The sequence below is a fragment of the Mizuhopecten yessoensis genome, unplaced genomic scaffold (assembly GCF_002113885.1).
Source record: "Mizuhopecten yessoensis strain PY_sf001 unplaced genomic scaffold, ASM211388v2 scaffold8821, whole genome shotgun sequence".
Classification (NCBI taxonomy): Eukaryota; Metazoa; Mollusca; class Bivalvia; order Pectinida; family Pectinidae; genus Mizuhopecten; species Mizuhopecten yessoensis.
In genome coordinates this window covers 85,563-97,733 of record NW_018407738.1, presented here as the reverse complement: position 1 = coordinate 97,733, position 12,171 = coordinate 85,563, and the positions used below count along the sequence as shown (strand labels likewise).

The 12,171-nt window shown below is 35.4% G+C and overlaps 1 protein-coding gene across 2 annotated transcripts in view; it reads left to right on the top strand.

Annotated features, from left to right (window-relative positions):
- Nucleotides 1-218: 218 nt before the first annotated feature.
- Nucleotides 219-12,171, top strand: part of LOC110456659 (leucine-rich repeat-containing protein 74B-like) — a 25,355-nt gene continuing 13,402 nt past the window's right edge. The window contains exons 1-10 of one of the 2 annotated variants that reach the window (XM_021507516.1): nucleotides 219-1,233; nucleotides 1,943-2,133; nucleotides 2,666-2,773; nucleotides 5,075-5,165; nucleotides 5,460-5,509; nucleotides 6,767-6,848; nucleotides 8,166-8,251; nucleotides 9,015-9,209; nucleotides 10,178-10,273; nucleotides 10,859-11,131. In XM_021507516.1, the coding sequence (XP_021363191.1) occupies nucleotides 1,035-1,233; nucleotides 1,943-2,133; nucleotides 2,666-2,773; nucleotides 5,075-5,165; nucleotides 5,460-5,509; nucleotides 6,767-6,848; nucleotides 8,166-8,251; nucleotides 9,015-9,209; nucleotides 10,178-10,273; nucleotides 10,859-11,131 (1,371 nt within the window). In that variant the 5' untranslated portion in view covers nucleotides 219-1,034. The remainder of the gene's footprint in view (nucleotides 1,234-1,942; nucleotides 2,134-2,665; nucleotides 2,774-5,074; nucleotides 5,166-5,459; nucleotides 5,510-6,766; nucleotides 6,849-8,165; nucleotides 8,252-9,014; nucleotides 9,210-10,177; nucleotides 10,274-10,858; nucleotides 11,132-12,171) is intronic. The other variant, XM_021507517.1, reaches the window with a different exon arrangement.

Sequence of the window (12,171 nt, the reverse complement as noted above, 5' to 3'; positions counted from 1 at the left end):
ATATAAAATACAATTGTATTATCCTAAACGATACAGAATGGGATATCTCATATAATATACACTGTGTATGTTTATTGTTTATATGATAGCTAATAAATTAATGTAGATATCGCAGTTAGTTTATAAGATAAATTTGTATATCCTAAAGCGTACAGAATGAGATACTCTTTCAGGTAGTTGAATGTCTAGTTGGTTTGCTATACAAGAATTATAAGATGTCCGGGATATTATACAATGTATATCATACCAAACGCTTAAATGTGTGTATAATTGGTATTATCTGATAAAAGTGAGAGAGAATATCGAGGGAGTGAGGGGTATCCTGATATGAGCGGTGTGGCAATATGGTCTATGTGGGGTTTTCGCAAAGTCTTCTTTTGAAAAGTGGTGCCCGGCTATGAAAACATTGTCAAAACGGAAGAGTAGGAAACTATAAAAAGATACAGATATTATGTGCTTCAACGGGGGCAGCAGATTGGTTTTGGTTGCTTCAATGTCCTCTATGAAGGAGACAAAGAGGAAAGTCTCCGTTTCTCCAGGGGAGATATTAGTCGCCTCTTCCGACATTTAATGGGATACAGAGGCATATTCTCTCTCTAAACCTGCAGGAGTAATTTTCCTTGTACTTGTTAAATGTATCTACTGTCCATATACAATATAAACAAAGAGAAATTTACGTCGACGTTTTGCGTATTCTTCACAAACATAAATGATCAGAGCGGTATTACAACATTGATCAACGAAGCAACGAATAAATCGATACATCACACAAAAATCTATAGAGATTTCCAGATGACGTACACATTTCTATTTCCGTTGAACTTTGACCGCATACCTTACATAAAACATCTTCAACGGAATGTCAAGACTGTAATGCAATTATCGATACCAGTGGTAAAGCTCGGAGTGGAATCTTAAGCCTGGTAATTAGTCTTCGGTTCGAAAAGGTCAAATTTGAAATCAGTTGAGGAGACTGACCACCAACATGACAAAGGCATCACCAAATTGACATTTAAGTGACCAATGCCGTGACCATGGGCTGGACGTTACTGAAAATGGACAAAATGAAATCACGTTTGACGAAGAAGAGTAAGAGGGATAGTGTCAGCACACAGGAGAAAGGATTCTCGCTACCGAGGCTTAAAACAAGTGACAAGTTCCACGTGGCCTTCACGCGCTCGGACACGGAGTTCTTAACAATAGCAGTCAAGAAAAGAACCTCACAGAAAGTCGGTAGGTCTTTATTGCGGCCATGGTTTGAAACCTGGGTCCGTATTCATGAAACCATTCTCATGCTCAAATTGAGATTTTGTGCTGAAACCCAGTTTCTTGTTCTGGGGCTAAAGTAGTTGATATTCGCATTTTGTCAATGATTTGGAGAGACCTTTTGCTGAACACTATTTTCAATAACTTGGCTTGTTGACAGTGTCATACGATTTTTGCAAGGCACAAAACATTTGGTTCGAGCTTGAGTATGAGAACGGTTTCATAAATACGGAGCTGGAAATATTTGCGTTTACTTGGCATATTTCAGTTTTAGCAGCACTTGGAAGCTTGTTAGGGTCTTCACACATCGCCGTTAATGGTTTGTTACTCTGTCTAATGCAGAAATGGTTGACTATTTGTTACTACAGAAGAAGGCTATATATGTTTATTTTGAAGTAGTATTTATGTCGTATATACGGCATAGTATAACGTCATCATGAAGTAATTACAAGATACATATATGTACATACAAATGTACATGTATACGTAGATAATAGTCAGAGGAAACTCCGACTTATCTTGTAGGATAAGGTGAATCAGTAGAAGCAGACTATGACGTGAATTTTGTTTTATATAAAAAGAAATTGAACGCATGTTATTAAATCGTAAGTTAATTATTGTTGATTAAAATGAATGATCGATTACCAATGATGAGCGAAAATTCAACCAATCACAGTTTCAGTTTGGCAGTCTCGTGGAAACGCCAAAGAGGCAAGGAGACGGAGAAATTACTACACTAAATTATGTCAAAAGGTCAAGGTCATCCCTGTACGTAGGGTCATGGGTCAGATTGGAGGACCTCACATGTCTGTCCGAGATCATTGCCTCGGAGGCAGAGAAATCAGAGCCATCTGTAAAACAATGAGGGTAGGTTACATTTAACCAAGTATTTCGTAAACCCAGACACGCATTCAATAACACTTGTAACTTGAAAACCTTACAGTTTTATCAAAATGGTGTCGTAGAAAAAGTTGATATCTTGGAAATGAAGATTCCGTTTAGCAACAACTCCTTTAATACAGTGATTATTGAGAAAATTATTTTGCTATTATGATTACGAAGATTATAAACAATACACTTCAAATATTAAGTGGGTAAAAAAGAGATTAAAACTTTACACAAATGCATGGTTTAAATGTTGCAATGCATATAATAAAACCTCGTTAAATTACACATTAGAACCTCATAAGCATGTTAAGACAAGGAACTCAATAACTGTTAAATGATCATTCATCTTTACAAAAAACACTTAATGTCCAGATAACCGAGCTTATACACTGTGTTGGCCTTGTCTTAACTCATTCACCCCTGAAATTTCATAATGAACTATTCCAATCTTTGAATTGGAAGAGTTTAAATGTGTCTTCAGGGGTGAATGAGTTAATTACTCTGATTGAAGGGGGATTGGTGTCTCGGTACACTGGACCTGTCCGGAAACATCATGTCCACACGAGAGGGACGCTATGTCCAGGAGGTGCTGATGTCCACTCCTAAACTAACCACACTGGTAAGGATACAAAACCAATCTCTATAGCAAGCCAGCTTAACTTTTAAAGTGACGTCTCATTTACTTCAGGAGATATCGTATAAGAAATTGAGATAACTATATAATTTTAGGAGATATTTTATAAACAAAAGATATCTCATATAAAACTTATTATAAAATGCAAAAACATACCTCTTTATATTCTTCTAGAGATGTCTTTATTTCTTTACGACATATTTCTATTCATTACAAATGTCTTAGATCATTTAAAGAAATCTCTATTACATCTAAAGATGTCTTTAATTCTTGTAGATATATCTCTAATTTATTCAAAGATAAACTCGATTGATTTTAGATGTATCTATTACTTTAAATAAATATAGTTTTGATTTGAAGATATCTTATTTAATACGTACTTGAGATATCTTTACATGTGATAGATATATGTCTAGCTGAAATAAAAAATATCTTTTAAATAAAGATGCTTTTGAATGATAAAAGTCATATCTCTAAAAACAAAAAGATATCACTTTTAAAGTACTTGTATGTTTTCTAAACCAAATACACTGTAGATATCTCTTTTAAACCATGTTTTAAGATAATTGATTCATTTTCAAATGCCTATGTAACCAAATAATGTCGGATATCGTTACTTCATTTAATTGTATCTCTGTTTGGATTAAAAAATATATAATTTCTTTTAGAGATCCCCCTGTTTTAATTTAAGATATCTCTATTACATTAACATATATATCTATTTGAATATTAGAGATATCTCTATTACAGTGTACATTTAAATATATCTCTATTTGAATATTAGAGATATCACTATTACAGTGTACATTTAAATATATCTCTATTTGAATATTAGAGATATCTCTATTACAGTGTACATTTAAATATATCTCTATTTGAATATTAGAGATATCTCTATTACAGTGTACATTTAAATATATCTCTATTTGAATATTAGAGATATCTCTATTACAGTGTACATTTAAATATATCTCTATTTGAATATTAGAGATATCTCTATTACAGTGTACATTTAAATATATCTCTATTTGAATATTAGAGATATCTCTATTACAGTGTACATTTAAATATATCTCTATTTGAATATTAGAGATATCTCTATTACAGTGTACATTTAAATATATCTCTATTTGAATATTAGAGATATCTCTATTACAGTGTACATTTAAATATATCTCTATTTGAATATTAGAGATATCTCTATTACAGTGTACATTTAAATATATCTCTATTTGAATATTAGAGATATCTCTATTACAGTGTACATTTAAATATATCTCTATTTGAATATTAGAGATATCTCTATTACAGTGTACATTTAAATATATCTCTATTTGAATATTAGAGATATCTCTATTACAGTGTACATTTAAATATATCTCTATTTGAATATTAGAGATATCTCTATTACAGTGTACATTTAAATATATCTCTATTTGAATATTAGAGATATCTCTATTACAGTGTACATTTAAATATATCTCTATTTGAATATTAGAGATATCTCTATTACAGTGTACATTTAAATATATCTCTATTTGAATATTAGAGATATCTCTATTACAGTGTACATTTAAATATATCTCTATTTGAATATTAGAGATATCTCTATTACAGTGTACATTTAAATATATCTCTATTTGAATATTAGAGATATCTCTATTACAGTGTACATTTAAATATATCTCTATTTTAATATTAGAGATATCTCTATTACAGTGTACATTTAAATATATCTCTATTTTAATATTAGAGATATCTCTATTACAGTGTACATTTAAATATATCTCTAGTTGAATTAGGTGTATCTTTATTTAGTATAATGCTATCTGTAATACTTTTGCGACCCACTTTGGGTTTCGATGTTATGTCGGGTTTTCGTAAGTCGTAGTTAGGATTCCATGTCTGAGATTCTGCTAACCTTTCCACGCTCTCGAGATATTTCATATTAGTATTGGTACGTTGTATACTGACGACCACATCTCCTGATAGCAGCTGATGAAGCTGCTCCCGTTCCTGTACAGAGATGGTTATCTGTGACGGTGACGGATGGTATATATATATATATATACAGGTATATCTTACTACTGACACCACAGATAAGGGATCAAGTCGTTTCCAATTAGTAATATCTTCAATCAGATTCATTTAGTTTACGAGCAGGGTATAATATCGAGCTCAGTATGTCGTATGTTGAAATATTGCACATGTTGGTCTATTTCCCGGTGTGTTGTATAACCATAAATAAGGACACACACAATCTTAGTCTAGTTTTGTAATCGGCAGGCTTTAGATGATTGTGAACTGGACAGTGAGACTCTAGATGACCTGTCCAAATGTCCAGCTGTCTGTCAGCTCCAACACCTTAGTCTGGCAGGTAACTTAGAAACTTAGAAAACACTTATGTTGTAAAAATGAACTTGTCGTTAACATTACGCTGCGTTGCTCTCTGTACCCTAGCCTAACGTATTCGTGATTCTTACAATTGAGTGAATTGGCACTTGAAATGATTTCACGATCCCCGATGCAGATGTTTGGTTTTAGCTATCTTTGGCAGGCAATGCAATGCAATGCAAATGTAAATATTAACTCTTAATACTTTCACTATAAACTTATATCGCTACGGTAAACATTGTAGTATTCTATATTAATTCAATCATTCGATTTGTAGGTAATCGTATACAGGACAAAGACAGTGGGTCTATAACACGCATTATACAGGTAAATGTATACAAGTTCAAGTTGTTTATTTAAGTGTCACATATCACAATTACATTTATGTTCATTAATAAATATAAAATACTTGTACAAAATATAAATCAATTCCATTGGTACATATAAAATACTTGCAGTTGGCTGTTTCCTAGAACTTAAAATAGTTTGTTTAACACAAAAAAAACCCACTTGTAATAGGGATCAATATCGACATTAGATTATTGTGAGACTACCCTTCTTATTATTATTAACATGTAGGTTGCAGTGACTCAAAGTGCGCTACCTTAGGGTTGGGGAGAGCCCTACCAGCGAAGACAGGTCGCTCTGCGCCACTGCAATCATACGATGTAACTTTAAAAATAAAATATTTTTTTATCAGTTTAAAAAAAGGAATAACAGGTTAAAAGTAATTGAGAAATCGATTGGCTCCAAGCGGTTGGGGAGAGCTCTACCGGCGAGGGCTTCTCGAGGTCCCTTCTTAAGGTTACATTTAATAGTTTAAAACACGGTTAAAAGGGCAAAATTTTAGTATTGATCAATAATTAACAAATTAAATAATATTTCAAGGTCTATGACCTATGGTTATAACAGGTTAAAAGGAAATTGAGAAAACGATTAGCTTCAAGCGGTTGGGCCAGTCCCTACCAGCGAGGGCTTTTCGAAGTCCCATCTCAAAGGTACATTTACAACTTTAAAACACGATAGAGAAAAATAAACTTTAAACATTGATCAATGGCTTTAATATATTTAAGAATATTTCAAAGTTAAAGGGAGCTTACCCACTTATAAACCAAACCCCTGCATTGATCCCTGGTAAAAAAAAATGTATTTTTAAATAAAACATGTAATTTAATGTGATACTCAGCCGGATACGGCTTACGAAACACTAATTAATTATTTGCATATACATACAGTCAAGATAAAGAATTCAACGATAAACACCAAGAATCTGTCTGAGTTTTACAAATTAAAAATCGATATTGTGTCATTTTAAGGCTTTTTGACAAAAAGCGTCACACATGTAAATTATTTGGCAGCACTCTTAACATGATAATTGATGAACACACAATTTGTTTGAAATTTGTTTCGGCCTAAAGTGACACGATGATTTATGCTAGTCAATTATCTCACCACCTATTACGTAATGTGTGTTGGCAAAGGCATGTAAATTGCGTGCAGACGTTCCTAATTCAATTATAACATTGCCAGTCTGTAATTGTTAACGTCGTTTTTACAACGTTGTAGTGCATTATATTCTTCCAGAACTGCAAGGCACTAAGACACTTCAACTTGAGCCATAATGCGTTTGAAGCGGATGGGTGCAGAATGCTGGGTCAGGCGATCGGTAAGAACTGACAAGATAGACTATAGGCCTATGTATAATGCTAGTACATCGCGAAATATCTCGTCTCAAACACAGGGACCTGATAATGAAGTATTGTACAAAGCGTTTTGATACTTGATTGACAGGAAGTATAATAAGAGTCTTTTTTCTCTCTCTCTCTCTCATGTCCGCGACTATAGGCCTATGATGCTATTACATCGCGAAACATCTCGTCTCAAACACAGGGACCTGATGACACACTTTTTGATTGACAAGACGTTTTATAGGAGTCTTTTTTTTCTCTCTCAGGTCAGTGTTTTGAAAGTCCCAGTAACGATTGTGTCAAGTTACAGCATAAAAGAATACTGTTAAATGCGAAACTATCGTGGTATATGGTAAGACCACAGTGACCAACAACAGACAAGTCAGTATTCATATAGGAAGCATACTATAGGTTGATAAATCGTTCAAGGAAGGTGATCAACCAAGTTTACAAATAAGATACTCGAGACATACCGTGGCATGCACAACTAAATGTAATCGCCCGGTATTAATACTCCGCGTAACTATCTACGCGACAGGCCAATTTGGTCTGGTTACAAACCATCTGTCTAAACCAAATAATTTAAAAATTAGTACTTAACCACAATAGAAAGTACCTGCATTTATGTACCATATTCTATAACCATGTGCTACACTATATGAAGGAATTTCTTTCACAAATCTTAGTCATAAAAATAACAAGCTGGTACAGAAATACACATAACGACAACTCCTATGTCATGATCTACCACGGAACAATATTATAATCTACCGTAGATAAATCGGGACATTGAAACTCATCTTCTCACTACCTTTTCTCTGTAATGTAAGAGGACAATGATATTGATACATACGGCTACTTTACAATAGTCATGATCGGCTTTCTTAGCGTATTTCAGTTATGACACATTTACTCGTTCTTTGTGTATTCATCATTGAATTGGACAAATAATCGTTACCCATACTTGACATCGATACTAGACAATCGCAACAGCCATGAAGGTGTTACAGTGATCCTATAAAGAATGTCAAGAACCAAAAGCGTTTGAGTACCACGTTAATAGTGGCAAGCTTACGGACGCTGGCCCTTCCATTCAATGTATAATAAAATATTTCGTTCAAGGTTTGATAATTAATACGAAATCCGCATTGTATTTTTTCCATTTACATAAGTTTTATGGTTTTTTGACAGTTTTTTTTATTTCACATGTAGCATGCTACACAAAGTAGAAATTATCGCCAAAGCCATGTAACAATTAAATACATTGAAAAATGGCTATTTTAATAACATTTCAGAGGAAAACACCAGCATTAAAGAACTTGACCTTAGCTGGAATCACATCCGGGGACGTGGCAGTATATACATATCACGTGGTATACAGGTACAGTCAAACCTGTCTAATCCGTTCACCATTAGTACGGATTAAACAGGTTCTTTATTATTTCAATGAAACTTGATATCGATATATCTACACAGGTTAACAAAGTGTCTAGTTTTGTACAGGTTAACTGGAAAGACATCATAAACCTGCCAGGAAGCATGAAACATCTACCTAGCAAACGATCTATTTACCATGTGTTACTACAGATCAATGGATTGGCCTCAACAAGAATTTCAGGGATGAAAACGGGGAATTAAGTGTCATGCTCAGACCAGTCTATTTTAAGAATATGACAAATTGGCCTTTAAGTGAGTTTAATCTTCATAATAATAATAAGTCGAGGTTCTTATATACCGCTTTATCACAACCTAGTTCGTAGGTCGTCTCAAAGCGGTTCACAAATTATTATCCTTGGTTATAGGGCCTTTTCAACCAGCCAATACATTTCTCAACTCCCTGGGGAGCATACATCCAGTGCTGCCATTTCGGCGCTAACAGCTAGCATTCAACCATTCTAGCACTGCCCAACCACGTACTCATTTACAGCTGAGTAGACTGAAACAAGCGGAGTAAAGTATCTTGCTTCAAAGATACAACACAGTGCCGTGCCGCGACTCAAACCCGCAACCCTTCTGTCACGAGCCCGGCGTTTTACCACTAAACTACCGTGCCTCTTAATGGCACTCCAGTACTTAGATTCGATCTAGAGCGTTCCACTAGCTGTAGTGATGATACAAGTCTAAACATTATCCTTTACCTTCAGTACAACACCTGTATCACGGACATCAACCTGGCCTGGAACGGCTTTGGGTTCGAGGGCTGTTCGGCCATGTCCGAGGCTTTACGTCACAACACGACACTGACGAAGTTAAATCTGGCCTGCAATAGGGTCCATCCTCCAGCAATGCTGGAACTGACCAGAGGTATCTGTGTAAACAAGTGCCTTCTCGTGCTGGACGTACGTATAAACCAATTGTCGTGTAGCCTGATGACAGGGTGTTTCGTATAAGGGTTACATGAACTTCTGTATGAACAAATTATTCTTTCGTTTAGAATATAACCATGGCTAGAATGTTTCACTTTGATTTTTTTTATATATATATATAGACATTCTGCATAGTGCCTAATAGTTTTGGAGTGGAACGGTTCCCATTGTATTTGTATTTCTTGCCACACTGCATACTGCAGTTGATGTATTATGGTTTGCTAATAGCTCGCATATGTTAAGAAACCTACAAATATGTCCACTCTGTAATATTTATATAGAATCTCGAGTGATCCTCTCAGATGAAAAAATGCGTAAAATAAGACATAAAATTGCGTCTTTTTCATGGTTTACACCGTAGATATATCTGTGTGTTGACTGCTAAATATTAACCCAAAGACATCAGGTGGTATCTCCAAAATATGAAATAACATTGTACGATATATATATATATATATATATAGTCATTCAAAGACGGGCTGCCGATGGTTTCGTTATTTTTAAGGACTATGAAATAAATATATTTCCAGTTGCAATACATTAAAACGCATATAACATAGGTAGCATGTGATAACATGTGTGAAGCAACTCAGTTAGTTTTTGAACATTTGAAAATCGTATTCCGACAGCTAAATAGCTGCACATTCTTTCAGAAACAACCCACCTGTCTTCACAGCGAAAAAAAACCCCACACAGCTTTGCTGCCATGGGACTAGTAGCAATGGATAGACTATATAATTGCTAAAGTCCAGGCAACTCTGGTTTAACAGGGTACGAGAAAACAAATTATTTGACTTTGGGGCAAGATGAGCAAATATCAAACCTCGGTGTAAAAATGTGTTACCTCGAGACATAAACGTAAGAATATAAAGCCGTGACACGGCACCATGTAGTCCGTTTGTTGTGGTTATGAACTAATTTTATTTTTAACCTACTTGCAGCTAAGTAACAACCCCATCACGCCCATATATACTACCATCCTTATCAACGCCATTAAGAAAAGTCCAGAGATGTCGCTAGAACTACTGCGTCTTGAGGTACGTACGGTGGAATAGGGTTAGAATGACGCATTTATACAGGAGCCACTTCCTACCTAACGACTGTTCTGTCTGCACTGGTGTTGAAAATATTTTCTATCGAAAGCGATTAAAGATGTTATAATTAATTTTGTTCAATTTCAATACTTTCTTTATTGAGTGAACAATATTTGAATATTTTGACGTTAGAGGTCAGGCCGATTTAGAGCATTTGGTTAAGTTATGGATGTTTTACGTCGTCACATCACATTTACAAATTCTGTAACTATGGTGCAAAACTAGGTTAGTAGCTAGCCAGAGTTTCCTTTGGCCCTGACACCAGACTTAGACATTTTGACAGAAAGATGTCTTGTCTGTCAAAATGTCTAAGTCTGGTGTCAGGGCCAGAGGAAACTCGGGCTAGGATAGTAGCATAAAACAGACAGACAGGCAGGAAGACAGATAGGCCAGCAAGCAGATGATTCATTTGTTTCCCTTTAAAGATAGTTCATGTCATACCTGTATAAAATACACACAAATGAACATCGGTCCAATTGCCTTTGTCAGAAATCTAACGTAACTTTGTTAATAACATTTTACTTCCAGAAAATTGTGGTTGATAAACCATTTGTAGATACATTAACCGAGTTGAGGAAACAGCGCGGTTTCGAGGCTGTTTACGAATTGGCACTTCCGGTAAAGAGCATCTCCGAGGACAAGATGCGGAAGGAAATCCAGGCTCCGTCTGTATTTAACATGGACCCACTTAAGTTGCTGTACATGCTCAAGGAGAAGAACCGTGCCCAGGACTTCTTTAGGCGGATTAACAAAGACAACGACGACTCGGTGTCTCCTGAGGAAATCAAACAGCTGTTCAAAGTGAGGCTTCTTCCGCTTCTTAAAGACGCTCTTGTCAATGAAGAACTGTAATCATTAGCGTACTCGTTGTTGGAAAAAAGTTTCATAAATGTATCAAAACTTTTGATGATAAATATCATTTGACTAAATACACGCCAGGTATCCTATCAGAAAGTGTCGAAACGCAGAGGAGGTAAGGGAGCAAAGGAGAATTCGTAGATATAAACTAGCACGCGATCACTGTTGTTCATGTCCGGAAAGTTCAGCAATACATCATCAATTTGAAAATCCCTTTACATTAAATAATTAAATTCCATGTCCATAATGTCCTGAAAAATCCGATTCTAGTGTTCCTATTGTCACAATGGTTTTCCGCTCCCTCTTTTAAGTGTTATAAATGAACGACCCCTGCTATGTAACCTGACAATTCTTATCATATCTACACAAGCATAGATTTTGTTTTTCAAATCATGTGTCCATTGAATAGGAACGAACAATGTACTTGATACTCAGCTACATGTATGTGTTGGGAAGCTAAAATAAATGTTCTATACCTGAGCCTGTCCAATAGCGGTTGGTCTTGTATCATTAATTTGTGGACATGTACAAAAAGGTGTTATCTTGCGACTCGGAGCTTAAGTATATAAGACAGTATTTGCATAAGTCTAGTGACTTTCTGAGAATTCCTCCACTCATCATTCTCAGACAAGTTTGTACCTAATGTCAGCGCGGAGTAACTAGCGTACAGGCAAATGCGTGTAAATACGATTAAGTTTGTACCTAATGTCACTAGGGAATAGTTTTAGGGAAGTTTCCTCGCAAAGGGGGTAGTAATTACCCTATTTTCGATGAAACTTCCCCATTTTCGATGAAACTTCCCCATTTTCGATGAAACTTCCCCAAAAAAGTTTTATTTCCCCATTCCCGGTAGGACTTCCCCTTTTCTGTGAAATTTCCCCTTGGTCCGCTGAAACTTCCCCTTTCTGCTGAAACTTCCCCTTTCCGCTGAAACTTCCCTTTTCTGCTGAAACTTCCCCTTTCCGCTGAAACTTCCCCTTTCC